Genomic DNA, 17918 nt, shown 5'->3' with positions numbered 1-17918 from the left:
TTCAGAAGGATACCATGGTCGATGGTAACAAAAGCTGCTGAGAGGTCCAGGAGAACTAACAGGGATGCACTCCCCCTGTCTCTCTCCTTGCACAGGTCATCGTACAGGGCGACCAAGGCAGATTCAGTGCCGTACCCAGGTCTGAAGCCGGACTGAAATGGGTCCAAATAATCAGTTTCATCCAAGAATGCTTGGAATTGTCCCGCCACCACACGCTCTAGCACCTTGCCCAGGAACGGGATGTTGGCCACCGGTCTATAATTGGCGGCCACCTCTGGATCCAGGGATGCCTTCTTTAGGACTGGCCGGACTACCGCCTCTTTTAAAGAGGAAGGTACCTGACCATCTCTTAAAGAGGCGTTGACCACCTCCAGGATCCAGGTCCCAATCCCGCCCTTGGCTTTCTTAAGGAGCCAAGATGGGCATGGGTCTAGTAAGCAGGTGGTAGGGCGTACTTGTCCAAGCACCTTGTCCACATCATCAGGCTGCAACAACTGAAATTCATCCATTAATTGTGGACTCGACGGTGTCATTGGCATCTCCTCAGTAGAATCTGATTCAATAGTAGAGTCAAGCTCGTGACGAATCTGAACGATTTTCTCTCTGAAATGCCTGGCAAAGTTGTCACAGCGGGCCTTTGAGGGTGGTACGAGATCTTTCTTTGGGCCTGGATGTATCAGCCCTTGCACCACCCGAAAGAGCTCCGCCGGACGGCATTGTGAGGAGGCAATGGAAGCAGAGAAGAATTTCTTCTTCGCTGTCTTCACCACCACAGCATAGGCCCGATAATGGGCTCTTAAGTGTGTTCGGTCAGATTCACCCCGTGATCTTCTCCACCTACGCTCTAGACGTCTCCCAACCTGCTTCATTGCCCATAATTCAGGTGTATACCAAGGAGATGAACGGGCTCTGCCAGGTGGGAGAGGACGCTTGGGAGCGATCGTGTCAATAGCCCTGGTCATCTCCCCATTCCACAATTCAACCAGGGCATCGACAGGATCACCAGCCTTGTCAACCGGAAAATCCCCCAGAGCTTTCAGGAATCCATCAGGATCCATCCGGCTCCGGGGGCGGACCAATACAATCTGGTCTGCACCCTTACAGAGGGAAAGGCCGCTCTCGAGCTCAAACCTTATGAGGAAGTGATCTGACCATGACAAGGGCATCAAACTTAAATTCCTCACCCTCAGATCACCCTCTTCCTGCCCTGTCGAGAAAACCAGGTCCACGTTCATGGGTCGGGCCACTGATGTGTTGAGACAGCCCCATGGCTGCCATGGAGGCCATGAAGTCCTGAGCCGCCCCGGTTAAAACCGTCTCGGCATGGAGATTGAAGTCCCCCAGGACCAACATCCTGGGAATCTTCAACACCACGTCTGAGACGATCTCCGTCAGCTCAGGCAGGGAGTCTGTTGGGCAGAAGGGTGCACGGTACACCAACAGAATCTGTCTCGGTCACCCAACACCAAGTGGAGGCACTCCAGCCCCAGCCTCGAGAGGACAGAAAGCCCCACAAGGGAGATAGAAGCTCGATAAACCAGAGCGACCCCTCTCCCCTCCCCTCCAGGTGTGGTCAGTGCTGGACCAGGTACCCAGGTGGGCACAGTTGTGAGAGGGTGACATCCCCCCCTCACCTGCCCAGGTCTCTGTGATACAAGCCAGGTCGGCCCTCTCATCCATGATCAAATCATGGATGAGTGTTGCCTTATTTTGGACCGACTTGGCATTAAGCAGCAGCATCGACAGGCCCGGGGGGCAGCTGACAAGTCTACCTGGAACCCGCCGGCTGGGGGAATAACCAGAAAGAAGGACAGGTGTTAACCATCTGTCCCTCCTTCTTCTATGCAGACCCGTTAGACCCCCAACGCCATAATGTCCATTGCCCATCACCACCCCGATAGCGGCGCCCACGCGCTCCCCAGGCGACATCATAGTAAAGCACGAGATGCACCAATTAAAAGCAACCTAAAACCGACAATTAAAATTACTAAAAACATCCTACTTAATCCGCTGCTAGCCCACAAACGAAACCAAAGCCAACCACCAAAGCCCTCGGCCAGCCCAGTCCCCTGCTCGGCCCCTGAATGGCCCCCAAACGGCGGCGTCACCGCCCTTAGGCCATCGCCCTTAGGCCGTCACCATCCAACGCGCTGGTTTGCTCCCGGGGGCCGGCCCCGGACGCAGCCGGCGCTTTGTAGGCCGCAGGGCCCCTCCCTGTGCCCCACCCTGTCCCAGCGTGTCTCTCACACAGAAACAATTACAGAAGTATATTACAGAAACAATAACTCTAAACCAAGAGACAAGACAGGGTTGTCCCTTATCCCCAGTATTATTTGCTTTAATGATGGAAGTATTGGCAAATGCAAATTTGGATTATGGTGTGTAATGAAATTAGAGAAATGTTAGATAAAGATTTAGAAATTTCACGAAGAATTGTGTTATTGTTATTGAAAAACAAGATATACATGAAATTAAGAAAGAATTGATCCTAGGGTTGATAATGGCAGCTAGGTTAGTGACAGTTAAATATTGGAAACAGAATTGGGCTTGCAAAGGCATGAATGGTATAATGAAATATGGAATATGGTAATTAATGATAAACTGACAACAGAAATAAATTTAAAAGGGTTAATAATAGCAAATAAATACAATGAAATTTGGGAAGATTTTGTAAAAGCAATACTGATAGAAGGTAAAGGTTGTAAACCTAATCAAGATTATATGAAGTTTTGGAGGGGATATGGATATAATTGAAGTATATTATATATTATTAATTGTTATACTATATGAATTAAAATGGAGGTATTATTGGTCTCCTGGCTGGTGGGGGCACTGTGTTATTTACTTTTTCATTTATTAGTTGCACTTTTGTACATTATATTATTGATATTGTGATGTGTCTGTATTTATGCTTTTTTTCCCTCTGTATTTTAAAAAAATATTTTATTTATTTATTTATTTAAAACCTTTATATGCTGTCGCCACATGCCTCGGCATCTCGGAATGGCTCACAGCACGTGCAATTAAAAACAATAAAACAAAACAGAAAAGGTGGGGGGAATATACTGTTTACACAATACAGGAAAGCTGCACAGTGGAACCTTCCTTCCTTCCTTCCTCTCTCTCTCTCTCTCTCTCTCTCTTTCTTTCTTTCTTTCTTTCTTTCTTTCTTTCTTTCTGCAGCCCTCTGTGTTGCCTGGAAATCTGCCATCTCAACTCTTCACACACCTTCTGACACACACATACGTTCACATTAATGGTTGATGTTAATGGGAAAAAAAACAGATGAATTAAATATATTTACTCATTTAGTATCATGGTTCTTTTGGCCCTTAGTTGGCAATAATTAATCTGCTGATTTCACTGTTAAGAGTATCTTGTCCAATATATATTACCTGGTGATCAGGTTACTCTGAAACAGGAATGGTCAACTTGTGGCTTTCCAGAAGTTTGGCCTACAACTTCCATCATTCCTCACCATTAGCTATACCGGCTAGGACTTAGCTACATTGGCTAAGACCAAAGCATCTGGAGGATCACAACTTGCCCGTTCCTACTTTAAAATATATTGTGTGATCTCTTCTTCTTCGTCGTCTTTTTCTTCTAGGTCAGCAAGCTAGAGAGAGAGAAGAATCAGGAAGTTAAGCAGATCAAAGAACACGAACAACATAAAAACACAGTGATTGTAACAGAACTCAAGGCTAAACTTCATGAAGAAAAAATGAAGGAGCTTCAGGCTGTTCGAGAAGGACTTTTAAGACAGCATGAAGCTGAGCTTCTTAGAGTTATAAAAATTAAAGACAATGAAATTCAAAGACTACAGGCCTTACTTAATGTTGTAAGAGATGGGACGCCTGATAAGGTAAAGACAATGCTTTTCTCAGAAGCAAAGGAAGAGGCCAAGAAAGGATTTGAAGTTGAGAAATTCAAAATGCAACAGGAAATTTCAGAGCTTAAGGGGGCTAAGAAGCAAGTGGAGGAAGCTTTATCTGTGGTCATTCAAGCTGACAAAATTAAAGCAGCAGAGATCCGAAGTGTGTATCATCTGCACCAAGAAGAAATCACCAGAATCAAGCGAGAATGCGAGCGGGAAATCCGCAGATTGGTATGTGCCCGTTTCAATCATTTCAATGATTTTATGAGAAGGAAGGCAGGGCATGTTAATTGCTATCATGTTTATGCTAAGAATAGTTTAAATGCACAAGAATGACTAAGCATCCTGCTTTTGGCTAATCCAGACAGAATTTCTGATCTTTCTGAGGTTCATCCAGCACTAATGAAAATGTCTTTGATGAGGTTGCCTCTATAACATATGTTCACTGTAAGTAACAGGCTACAAGATTCTGCTCAAGGTTATCTCTTCCCCTGCTGTCATGTTTAAATGATCATTTTAGCTCCACAAGAGATGAATGTTGCATTACTATGAGGGTTTTTTTTTTGTAGGGGCTTGTTTTGTTTTTTTAAGTTCAGTTCCAAAGATAGATATATAGACAGAAAGAATGCTTTCTTTGTAAGAAAAATGTAATTCATAAAGTAAACCTTATATGGCTTTTATTTCCAGAATAATTGATTTGTGTTATATAAATTGTTACATTTTATTTATAAGTCCACTCTTTAAATATCTAGTTAGAATGTTTTCATTTTAAATGAGTTTTAAACACTTTGAATTTTGTACTTTAGAAAATCATGTGTTAGTTAGGTATTTGTCTAATCCAATTTTCCTCTCTGTTCCACATTAATCATAATCTTAGCTGCACATTACTGTTTGTGAAATTTGGTTTAACATTGAAGTCTTAATGTCTTCTAAAACTACTGTGGGAAACTGTTTCTAGTAAGGCGTTCCTTCTGCAGTTAATTATTCATGAAATCCATTCTAGAACTTCAGCTGATTTATTATCTTTACTGAGCCTTTTTTTGTTTGCTGATTTCTATGATCAGAATGACAAACACAAATGAACCTCATTAAATAATCATTTTTTCACAGAAATAAGATCTGCTCAGGGAGATGTAGCTCTCAAAGTTTATGCTCAGGATCCTCTGTGTTTTTCCAAAGGAAAATATGCATTTTTATTTGAAAAATAAATTGTTTTGATAAGTGACTCTTACTGAGTTAAATCCCATGTTATTGAATTTGTGCAGTTTGATGACATTGGTTGACTAGCTCCATATTTTTCTTACATAACCCAGTACTTTGGATCCTCCTTTTGTGCATGGAGATATTATGCAAAGCAAGAATAGGATAAAACTGTAGCTATTATCTTCATGACAATCTATTTGGTCAATATAAAGCATAATTTTAATTGATTACATTCACTTTATTGAAATGAATGAATTACATTGATTTCTATACTAACTAGCAGCTGAAGCTCCCCAGGCAACTCACAGCAATAAAAAAAATCTCCTAATACATTAATTACAATAATTATATCATTACAACAAAAAACAATGCAAACAATTTACTTCCTAAATATCAGCATCATATTTCAAATTACAGAATGGGTAACAGCAATAATTCCAACAAAATACCAAATATTATTTTTCAGTATTGTGTAAACTGGGGCCAAAAATACCAAATAACCTTTTCTTAATTATTAAGGCATAAATAAACAATAGAAATGGCAAACACCTGCCCTAAGAGTATGACATTGCAGAAAATAGCAAACAGATTTCTTATAGCCAGCAGCAGTTGATCTCCTCCCTGTTCACTCTGCGTAAACCCAATCCTAGTACAACTCACATGGGTCCAACATGAGCAAGGGTGATGCTGGTCATTCTCCTTCCCACTGCTCTCAATTTTCCTACTGCTTCTGGAGGGCCCTTTTTCTAAGCTAAACAGTCTCAGATGTTCATGGGGGTGGGGGGAGAGAGTCTCCACTCAAACTTTCTTGATAGGGAAGTGGCTCCAACCACTTGATTATTTTTGCTGCCCCTCCCTGCACTTTTGCAAACTCTACAATATCTTTTTAGGTGTAGCATCCACAACTCTACACAACATTCTGAGTGTGGTCACCCCTTAGATTTGTATAAACACAGTATGATACTGGCAGTTTTATTTTTAATTCCTTTCCTAAATTTCCCTACCATGGAGTTTGCCTCTTCCACAGCAGGCTTGCACTAGGTCAACATTTTCATCAAGCTGCCAACCACAACTCAAGATCCTTTTCTTGGTGACTCACCACTTACTCATATCCTAACATATACTTTAAGTATCTTTTTTTGCTGCAACATGCATTACTTATACTGAACTGCATTTTTCTTTTGATGCCCATCCTTCCAGCTTGGAGAGATTCCTTTGGCGACCCTCACAATCCCTTTTGGCTACCCTTAATATTTTGGTGTCATCTGCAAACTTGACCACTTTGCTGATCACTCTTAATTCCAGATCATTCAGAAATAGGTTGGAAAGCTTTGGTCCTAATGCAGAACCCTGTGGGTTCTCACTGGTTACCTCCCTCCATTGGGAAAAATTACCATTTATTCCCACTCTGCTTTATATTTCTTAATGAGTAACTGATCCATGACAAGACCTCCCCTTATTTCATGGCTGCCAAATTTGCTCTGGGGCCTTTGATGAGGGACTTAGTCAAAGGACTTTTGAAAACCCAAATATACAGTGCCTACAGATCCCTGCCCATGTGCTTACTAACACTCTCAAGGAATTCTAGGTAAGTGAGATAGGACTTACCTTTGCAGGAGCCATTTAATCCCTTTTCAGCAGAGCTTGTCCCTCTGTATTCTGTATTTAATAATGTTTTCAACCAATTTACGTAGAAACTGTAATTTCCAGGATTGCACCAGATCCCTTAAAAATGGTATTTATATTTGCTAATCTCAGTAATTTCCTATTTGAGCTCATCTGAGATTTCATCTGAGCCTGGTGATTTATTAATATTCAGTTTGTCAACAAAGTTGAGAATTTCATCTTTTGTCACCTCTGTTTGCTTTAATTCCTCAGAGTCCTTTCCTGAATAGCTACAGTTGGGTACAGGTGTCTGTCCTGTATCCTCTGCTGCAAAGCTTAAAGTAATTTATTCAGCTTTCCTGCAATCTCCTTATCCTCCTTTAGTACTCCTTTCATTCCATTATCATCCCATAGTCTGCCTTTCTAGCTGGTTTCCTACTTCTGACATATTAAGAGAACTCATTATTGTTAACCTTTATATAGCTAATGATGTGCTTCTCAAAATGCTTTTTTGCATCTCTTATCAGCCTGGATCTCCCTTGTGCAAGCCTGTGGTCCCTTCTGTTTCCTCATTTTTTCCAGGGCTTCTGTTTTATGAAGGAAGCCTTCTCTCTAATAGCCTCCTTAATGCTGTTTTTCACATTCCCCCTCCTTGTGCCCCTAAAATTCTTCTCCAGATGCTTGGGGAGGCAGTGTGAGAATGGTGCAAGGAGCTTCAGAGAAGAATGAGGAATTTGCTTCCATTTTCTCACAAGAAACATGTGATATCTCCAATTTAAAAAGTGTTGTAGACTGAATGCTGACCAGAATCGCACGTGTTGAAAAAACTAACCAATGTTTTCTGAAGACTGCACTGGTATGGACAGTCTTAGTATGTGACCTGTAGTAGCTCCAGGATCATAACAGCAGAAATTTGTTTGCTGCTGCACCTCAAACATAGCAGAGACCATAATTATAGAACTAATTTCTCACAGAAGTTTGTATCTTTCTTCAGTGGTTCAGGGTACAATCAGTGTGGTGTAGTGATTAGCATCTGGGACTGAAACTCAGGAGATTAGGGTTCTGGTCTCCTCTCAGTTCACTGGGTGACTTTGGGTTGCTCACTGATTCTCTAACTAACCAACTTCACAGCATTGCTGTGAAGGATAAAACAGGAAGAAAATTTTGTAAACTGCCTTGATTTCCTTGCAAAAGGAAGAACGCAATGTATAACATTAATGTAAGTTAATAATCATTATTATCTAACTGTAGCCTGTGTCAGAAACCTGGAATCTCAATTTGAGAAGAGGGAATAAAACTCAGGTTCGTGGGAAAGACCAAGTGTCCTGACCATCTGAGGCATTATTGTTTTACCCAGGTTCCTCGAGGGTCCATACTCACGATAATGCATTACTGTACAGGCAGAGTGAACTCTGCTGCAAAGCTTCAACACAACTAGGGAGTTTTTATACACTCCCAGTCACATACAGGTACAGGGCAATTGATGACAGAATGCAGAGATTACAATAAGATTCTGAGGTCATCACATACAGAACTGATAAAGAAATGTCAGTCAATCACACAGTAACAATGAGATTACAATATTTCTAATTGCCTGTATTGACACTTTAGTTCAGTAGCTTGAACCCATCTCCAGGTCTGCTTAGACATATAAATTCAAGCTACTGAATCTATGCATGAACTCAAAGACTCTTATCTAGACTCTAGACATTCTGAATTGGCCAGGGCACATGTAGCCTCTGGGCTATCAAAAGATACTTCCTTGTAAACTGAATTCAAACAATGACTATTTACAGTGTATATTTGGACTGAATGGCTTGTCTACTGTAGCCCACAGCTAAAGGTGAGAGAAAGGAGGGGGGATGCCATTTTAAACAGTGACAGCTTGGTTTTGAGAAGGAAGACAGGATTTGATCCCACAATGCAAAAAAGCACACAGAAGTAATGCTTTTCAGACAGGATTTATCCAAATTTTCCCAACACCTGCAGCCTGCAGCCTTTATAGACTTGCCCAGACATGTGTTTCAAATCTAGTGCAGTGGGAAATTGATGTGATTTAGACAGTAGGTGAGAAAAAGAATCAGGCATCCCTCCATTTAAAATAACTTCCTTCCAAATTAGTTTTTCAAATTCTTTCACCTTAAGCCATCAGGTTACAGTTTCACATGTTTACATGCAAGGTATGGTTTGGCCCTGAAACAGCAGTCACTATAATGGAGTTTAGTGAAAGTGTTGTAGTGGTCAGCCTCCCTGGAGTCCCCACCACCCAGCAGCCCACTGGGCTGTAACCTCTGCCCAGAGACTCCCTGGTCCCATTTTGGATCAGACACTGAATTCAGTACATGACAACCCAAGCACTGAGGGGAGATGATTGGGTATGGAATGGGCTTCCATGAGAGGTAGTTGACGTCCCATTGGTGAGGGTGTTCAAGGATAGGCAGGACATGCACATGGTAGGCATGTCATGAGCAGAGCTGGCTGGAGCTGGGGGTTAGACTAGATGGCCAGGGAGGTCCCTTCTGACTCTCTCTATGTTTCTTCTGTGTTTCTATTAAAAAAAAAAAACAAAACAAAACAGGAGTGGAGGGTCTAAAACCACTAAGACACATAAGGCATCACAGAATCTCAGTTTTCAATTTGTGAGGAGGAAATAAAAACTTGGGTTCGTGGGAAAGATCAGCTGTTTGAACCTCTGCTGCTTTGTTAACATAAGCCCAGGTTCCCTGCAGGTTCAACTCACGATAATGCATTACTGGGCAGAGGTAGACTCCACTGCAAGGTTTCAATACAAGTACAGAGCATTTTATACTGTCCCGGTCACGTACACAGGTACAGAGCAATTGATGACAGAACGCAGACATTACAATGAAATTCTGAGGTCATCATATACAGAACAAATAAGGAAGATCAGCCAAACATGCAAATGACAATAAGATTACATTATTTCTAATTGCAGTGTATTGACATTTCAGTTGAGTACATTCCAGAAACCTGAACCCATCTTCAGGTCTGCTTAGATGTGTAAATTCAAGCTATTGAGAAATCTTCCCTGAAATCATAAGCCCCTGTGTTACTTTCCATTATCAGGAAGGCTGAGACCCTTAGTAATGCACCCGCACCTTTCTGATTGGCTAAGGTGCATGGAGCACTCTGGGCTAGCAAAATAGATACTTCCTGGTAAACTGTGAATTCCTGAAGGGATTATGTAGCTACATTGTAGCAGTGAATGTATATTCGACTGAATGGCCTGTCTGCTCTGGCTTACAGCGAGAAGAGCCAGAGAAAGGAGTGGGGAGGAGTGCCATTTTAAACAGTGACTTGGCTCGGAAAGTCGATGCTTTTGAAAAAGAGTGCAGGCTTGATTTTATAACGCAAAAGTACACATGAGGAACCTTTTTCTGCCAGGATTTAACCAGATTTTCCCAAAAGGCACAATCATGCGCAAAGAAGGAGGGGAAAGAAAAGGGGAATTGGAGAGCAGCACTGGCAGAATTAATGAGCAATCAAAGCTCCCCACCCCACAAACCCCAAGCCCTGATGGCCTCCCAGACACAGAACAACAAACCTTCCCTAGCCTAGCTCTAAACACAGGATACTATACTTCCAATATACAAGGTTGCACAGCGTTCTTCAACAGAGCCTCCCACAGAAAAGAGAACTTCTAATTGAAGAGGACCCCAAGTCTTCTCTACTCCCTTCTTTTGTCCTCACTTCGTTCATCAGATGACTCCTGGGCTGACATTGCCTGATGTATTCCAGGTGAGGATCATTTGCCCTTATTGCCCCTAGTGTCCTGCTTCTTGGGGAGTGCAAATTCTCCTGTCCTTAGCTATAATTTACAGTATCTTTCCTCTTGCATTCCCAAGCCCTATCTGGTCCTCATGCAGCCTTGGCCCCTGTGTTTTCTTGAATCAACACTTGGAATTGTTGCCATTTCCACAAGATATTAGTTAAGCCTTCCCCTGCAGTTTGAGACTTGGGCCAGTTTAGATTACAAATGCGTGTGCTGTACTACCAGTTCTTGGACAATCTCTCCCTGATTTCACAAATCCTTGTCATTTTAAGCTAAGTGGCTTATTTTGTCTGTTGTGCTTCACAACCTGCTTCCGGGCAAAGCTTTCACAAAATGGAGGCACAAAATAAAACTTGAATGTGGGGTTTGTGTGTGCATGTGTATGTGTCGTTGCATACAGATTCTTGCCTTTATTTCAGCCCCAACAGTTTCCTACCCAGTCTGGGTGTTTAAATCTCACATACATAAATGATAAATCATGTGAGGAAAACATTACTGTTAATGTTTGCCAACAGGCAATGCTAACCTATTAGACAGAGTAGCATGTTAGTGATAAAACAGCAGAGTGACATTTTCCAGTTAATATTAGTGCCCCTGTCCCATCATAAACCTTGGACTGAACCCAATACAACAGTTAGAGAATTGCTTGCATCTGATTGCAGGAAATATATATACATGTATATCCAAACAGAAGTGCCAGGATATATTTTGGCAGCATCAGAGGACCATAAGTGCCCTTTAACAACTGTGTTGAACTTTTAATTTAGCTATAATTTAGCCATGTAGCTATCATGTCTTCTGTTTGTCTTGTTGAGTATAGGCTACATATTAATGGCACAGTTCTGCTTAACAGGAGAAAAATAATTCCAAGCAAACAATTTAATTCATACCAGCATAATTACAGAGCATGCGTCAACTATTATGTATAATTTGGAAGTTCATGTCACAATGCATTTGTTATGCTGTTTAGCCAACATTTCTTTTAGTAATTCTGTAAAACCTAATAATGAATAACATTTTTTTAAAATGAGAAACCACTTTTTACTAGACTTCTCTACAAGAGGGTAATGGAGAAAAAATGTGGAAAAATGGTGTAAATCGCAGGATGGCATTAGCACAACTTTTCCTGTTATTAAAATGTGATATTTGTTTTGAGACTGTAAGAAAATAAGATTCATAAGAAAATAAGAATGCAAGAATGTTATAACGTAAGAACATTAGAATATAAGAAAAGCCATGCTGGATCAGACCAAAGGTCCATCCAGTCCAGCACTCCATACACACATGTTGAATTGATTTTTTGTTTGGTTGTTTTCTAAGGTTTTGATTTTGAGTAGTAATTGCTGGAAAACAAAACCTCTTGGAGGGCTGTTTCCAGAGATAACCATGCTGGGTAAACCAATGGCCTGATTCAGTGTAGAGTAACTTCATAAGGTATCCTTGTATCTTTTATTATGCCCAACAATGGAATATGGCAGCTTTCCCCAGTCCTTGAAATGTGCTGGAATTTTGCTCCCATCAGCCCTGGACAGCATCAGCAATGATCAAGAATGCTGGAAGTTGTAGTCTAAAACATCTGCAGGGTACATGATTAGAGAAAGCTGGCATGTTGACTGAAGAATGCTTTCCCCCCTTTCATTACCAGATCTTTATTTTCCTCTTCACTAATAAATGACTTAAAACTTACTTACCTGCATAACTAGTCTAGAAAAATGGCATTTTGATAGAGGAAGGAGTTAACAGCTTGCCTATGGGAAATGTGGAAGCCACATATTTGCCAAAGAGTGGCATGTATTCTCTCATTTGCAATTAAAACCACTGCCCAGAAATGGTCTGTTTGTCTTTTTGAACCCAGATGCTGCATGTTTGAAAATGTAGCCTTCCATTTCATCCATCTGCTACAAATGCCATATTAACAATGCTGATGAAGGCTACCAAGCTATAAACAGTTCTGCAAGGCATTACATGTTGGTTTTAATGTAGTCTAAGAAACAAATAAGCACAGCTCTGACAACCAACTGGGTCAAAACAGTATTAGAAATTGCATTTTTAAACAGCAGACACTGGCACGGGGTGGACTGGCAGTGAGGAGGGAAATCTTCATATTTCATGGCATGATGCTCTCATAATTGACAGCTGGGAGCCAGTGTGGGGTAGTGGTTAAGAGCATGGGACTGGGACTCAGGCGATCCGGGTTCTAGTCCCCGCGCGGCCATGGAGCCAACTGGGTGACTTTGGGCCAGTCACAGACTCTCAGCCCAACCTACCTCACAGGGTTGTTGTTGTACGGATAAGATGGAGGAGGAGAATGATGTAAGCTGCCTTGAGCCCTTTGTAGGAAAAAGGCAGGATATAAATCGAAAAATAAATAAATAAATAAATAAATGATTAAAATGCATTCTTGGTAGGCGCAACCTGCTTAACGTAAAGCGAAAATATTCCATGATGTTAAGCAAGACATTTTCTTTAAGATGATTGGTTATCCTGCTCATGTATATTCGTAGGTACTGTTTCACACAAGTAGGCCTTCTATTATCGAAAGTAACTAGGGTAAAATGATAAGGAAGGCAAGGCACAGTGAGCACCACTTCCTAGAGTCTTGAAACAAACATGTGAGCTACCCTGTTGGGGATATACATCTGGATACTGACACAGCATTCCCAGTGAGTTAATTCCTTTTCTACACTAACGTTTCTTTTGTGTTTATAGGATGGAGCAAAAAAGCCTGCAAAAGAGTATGTGTCTGTGCTTCTCTGTGTTTATATGTGTTCATTTTCCTGCTGTATCTTGTAATCTTTCATTCTGTTAAAATGGTATCATTTGTCATGTCGGTTCCTTAAATACATCATCAATTGCATTTTGCTTTGTTTCTTTCTCACATTAAAAAAAAATATTCACAGGGTTATTTTTTCTTTGTAGAAAGGAAAATCTTAGTAAGAGGCAATTCTATTACTATTTTTAACTTATTTTTCATTTTCTTTATATGTACAGCATATGTATATGTGGCTGAGGGTTGCCTAAACTAAAATGTGGCTTCTTGTGAGAACTTCGTGTGTTCGAAGGCCTGGAGATTTAGCTGTTCAAGTTTTTAAATCCTCTTTTCCCACCATTTGCTGCCTTTATAAGTATCTCTGTGTTGCAGCTTGCATATATAATTCAAGATAAATGCATAGCAGGCATTTCTTGTTGTATGTCATCTTACAATGACTATATTTTTACTGTTGTACTAGAATTAAATTATAATATAATAACAGTGCTCTACCATTATGTACTATGACTACTGCATGTCTCAAAGAGCATTTTCCCCTCCCATTCTTGTTCATGTGTATTTTTTCCCTTGGATGAATGACTTGAAATGTACTCCTATGTTCGTTGTTTTCCCTGATGTACATTCAAAACAAAACTATGTAGCTGCTCTGAGGAAAAAGCTTGCGTCATATATAGAGAGAGTTTTAAAAAAGGAAAGGAAAAGAGAAAAAGAAGACTTTTCTGGAGAAGAAAATATCCCCACAAAGGGTCAGCTATAGAGTGTATGATGCACAGAAGGGAAAAGAATTGATACCAGACTGTTTATGACAAGAGCAAGTATATTGGTTGAAATGTAATATTGCAGTAAAGATGCGTTTACTTTTCCAACACAACTGAATGCAGTAGTTTTCAAACTGTATTCCAGATTAACACTAAGACTTTTCCAAACCCTATTTGGAATTATTAAAAAGCACTAAGTGGATTTATTAAAGTACTGGTTTTATTTAAAGGTTTTAGGATTACTGGGTTTATTTAAAAGTGCTTCCTTAAATATTCTTACGTGCTCCCTGCATCACAGAGCAATGACGATTTCTGGGAGCAGCACCAGGTTTGGTTTTCTTTTGAAGGAGAGATCACCAGAGACTTTAGATGATTTGTAAGTTTGGTTTATTTACAAATATACAAATGGAGCAGGTGTGGTATGACGGCATAAGCACTCCCAGCAGAGAAACAACCCCACTGTCCTACAGTAAGTTCCCATTGCCACAAGATAATTTTGACCTTCAGCCCATCTTCTTTTCCATCTCAGTTAAACTGAATGAGTACCACATGGATCACAGATCAGCTCTCACACTTAGCTGAGGGATAGCAGTGCAGTTACAGCTAGACGTCCAGGCCAAAGTCCATGACTCCAAACCCAGTGCCCCAGCTGACCACCCACAGAGTGGCAGCTGATGGGAGCAGTGGTACGATTGTTAGCAGTTGGGCCAGCATGGGAATCCCAAGGCCCACTGGAGCTGACAGGATGCAGTTTGGTGTCTCTTCCTCTACTTCTTCTAAAAGTATTGTATCATAAGGGTGCATCAGACTGGATATGTAGATTATTATAAATGTACATTTTATCATATATGATATTATATTTTATCTTTTTTGCAAAAAATTGGGGTAACCTTCCATGTAAGTATGGTTAGTATCAGGAAAGAGAAAGAAACACAGTTTTATTCTTGTAGTTACAACAGCGCTATGGTGTGAACTTAAAATGGACATACTCAAAGGGTTTTTGTTTGATTTTTTTCTGTAATATAACCAGACTATGGAATACGCTCCCCAGAAAGTTTGCCTGGTGCTGATGTTATATTCTTTTTGGCATCCGGCAAAATCTTTTTTATTGTTCCATTATTTTAATGTTTAATTGATTTTAACTGGGTTTTAGTATATTAATAGTCAGATGGGGTTTGTTTTATTCTACTTACTTATTGTCAATCATCCTGAGATGTTCTGTAGGGGATGGAATAGAAAAGCTTCTAATAAATATGGAAGAAGAGGGACAGAGAAAGAAAAATGTTAACTGTGTGCTTCACAACCAGAGTAATGCAAAATGGCCATTGAGAGGCAACCCCATAAGACCATGAAGGTCAAGATTTAAAATGGTAAGAGCTGGCTTGGTGGCCACTTTATGCATTGCAGAAAAAAGAAGGAAACATAGAAACAGAGCTAGTCAGAAGGAGGGAAGGAGGGAGGGAGGGAGGAAACTGCGTCACCTACGCAGGGGAGAAAGATAACACAGGTTCACATATTTCAACTCATACATAGAGATGGACAATTAGAAAAACTTATTAATAATATTAATTAATAATTAATAATTATTCTGGTTCCTGACTCTTCACAGGGTAAAGCAGATCAGAGCAAGCTGCCTCAGCTGATCTAGGGCCTCTGCAATACAAAAAGCCAATTTCCCAGGGAGTGAGCAAACAGGGAGAGCTAACAAGAGTTTGGCAGAGGAGGAGGTGTAGTGGAAGAGGAGACAGAGTCAGGCAGAGGCAAGCAGAGACAGGCCTGCACTAGCCCAGCTAAAAGGTTTTTTTTTGTTTGTTTTTCTAAGAGAAAATTGAAGGAAAGTTCCAGATTAGCTGTTGATTGCTGATTAACTGAAGGGGAGTGGCTTGATCTGCTAGCAACAAGCTGCCCCAGCTGGGCTAGGGCCCCTGTGATACATGCAGCCAAGCTACCAGGGAGCAAGCGACCAGGTAGAGCAAACAGGAGTTTGGCAGAGAAGCTAAGCAGGGGAGGTCAAGGAGAAGGTCCCTAATATTTTTTCCTCATTTGTCTCTTCTCTTTATTTCACCTTAATTCTCCCCACCCCGGGAAAACACACACACACACGTTTTCTTGTAACACACTCCCATTTACTAGTTGGAATGTGTTGCTAACCTTTAGTGAAGACATTCAAAAACACCAGTTGTCACAACAGCCCCCCTCCCCCAAAGGCAGGATCACTAAGGTTGCACAAACAATGAACCAAAGAGACCCCACAGTGGTGGTGGCCTGCAGCAACAGCAACAGCTGCCTACTCGAAGTTGTGTTACAAGAAAAGGTGAGAGCGCTGGAGCAGCAAGTGTCCACCCTCCACATAATAAAAGAAAATGAAGAGTTTTCAGACAGAGCAGAGCAGCTGCAACAGCTAAGTGTACTCCAGAAGCAAGAAGAGCATCAAGCGAGCTGAGGCAGCAGAAGAAAACCCTGAGGGAAGGGAAGATGAGGAAACTTCCTGGAATAGGGTGGCAGTTAAGTGCAGAAGACCTAGAAAACACTCTGCACCTGTGGAAGCAGTGGAACTCTCAAACCACTCCCAAGTTAGTTGAGAAGGGGAGATGTGAGAAACCCACTGTGAAAGAACTATAGGACACATTGTGCAACTCTGAAAAAGAGACAAGAAAGGAAAAGAATACCAAAGTTTGCAATGAAAGGAGAAGAGTGATAGTTGTGGAAGATTCGCTCTTGTGCGGGATGGAAATGCTAATGATAGGTGAGTGAAGTTGGAACTGGCTGATCTTGAAGACAGAATACATAATCTTTTATGGACTAAAACATCAGTTAAGAAGTCTTTGATCTTAAATAATAATCTTGCTCTAAGAGATAGTTTAATTAAAATTTGGTATACCATGAGAAAAAAAAATAGTCCTCCCATCTCCTCCCTGGTGTCTCCAGTTGAAGCATATGTAAAACACTCAAGGAGAAATAACGATCTTGTAACTTATCAAGATGTTATTAACCAATCAGGATGAATTAAATCTTGGCAACAACTGAAAGATGAAGGGAAAAATATAACATGGCTTGTTTGCCATCAATTGATTTCAAGACTAAAGGGGGAAACTCAACCAGAAGAAGGCATTTTAAGAGATCTGAAATATTTTGAAATGCTGATTACACAGCAGCATGATCAGTTACTGGGAGGACTTTACAAACTGTTATTATACTATACTGAAAGCCATCAAGAGAAAAACCACATGACAATCTGGAAACAGGATCTTGGTGAAGAAATACTATCTGATCAGTGGGAAGAAAGATATTAAATCCACAGGTAGTTAAGCACTAAGGGAAAATTGGTATAAGATGTTTTATCGGTGGTATATTACTCCAAAAGATAGCAGGGAAAAAGATAAGAATTATAATGTAAAATGTTGGAAATGTAACAAGGTAGATGGGACCTTCTATCATATGTGGTGGACTTGTGAAATAACATAAAAATTCTGGAAATTGATACATGGAGAAAATCTTTAAAATTAAGTTTCCTATGAGTCCCAAGAACATGCTTTTGAATATCGTTCCGGAGACCCTTTAAAAATATGTCAGAGTTATTTAAGTATATGACTATGGCAGCAAGAATCACAATAGCTTCAAAAAGGAAATCACTGGAACCCCCAACCATTGAAGAATAGAGAAATAGATAGCAGATAGAATATGCAGTGATGGCAAAGCTAACTAATTATGTAAACAGAAGACCATTAGAAGAATTTAATGAGAAATGGAAATTTTATTGTGCTTAGAATGAGAAGTTTGCAGGAATTTGGAAGGGAAAAAGGAAGGCATTAGAATTTGAAATGGTTAGAAAACCTGTTGATATGTAGAATATTGATTCTTGTTTCTTTTCTTCTTTTCTTTCTTTTCTTTTTGCAAACTCTCATGGATCATGGG

At 40.6% G+C, this 17918-nt stretch overlaps 1 protein-coding gene across 17 annotated transcripts in view; it reads left to right on the top strand.

Moving 5' to 3' along the window:
* The window catches only part of JAKMIP3 (Janus kinase and microtubule interacting protein 3), a 90650-nt gene that overhangs the window by 13374 nt on the left and 59358 nt on the right, over positions 1 to 17918 (top strand). For all 17 annotated transcript variants that reach the window (XM_044420734.1, XM_044420740.1, XM_044420737.1 and 14 more), the window contains exon 2: positions 3608 to 4105. In XM_044420734.1, coding sequence (XP_044276669.1) covers positions 3608 to 4105 — 498 coding nt within the window. The remainder of the gene's footprint in view (positions 1 to 3607; positions 4106 to 17918) is intronic.

This window comes from Varanus komodoensis, unplaced genomic scaffold (assembly GCF_004798865.1).
Source record: "Varanus komodoensis strain SLA01 unplaced genomic scaffold, ASM479886v1 scaffold11, whole genome shotgun sequence".
NCBI lineage: Eukaryota > Metazoa > Chordata > Lepidosauria > Squamata > Varanidae > Varanus > Varanus komodoensis.
Note: the sequence above shows the minus strand (reverse complement) of the source record. Positions and strands in the feature narration are given on the sequence as shown.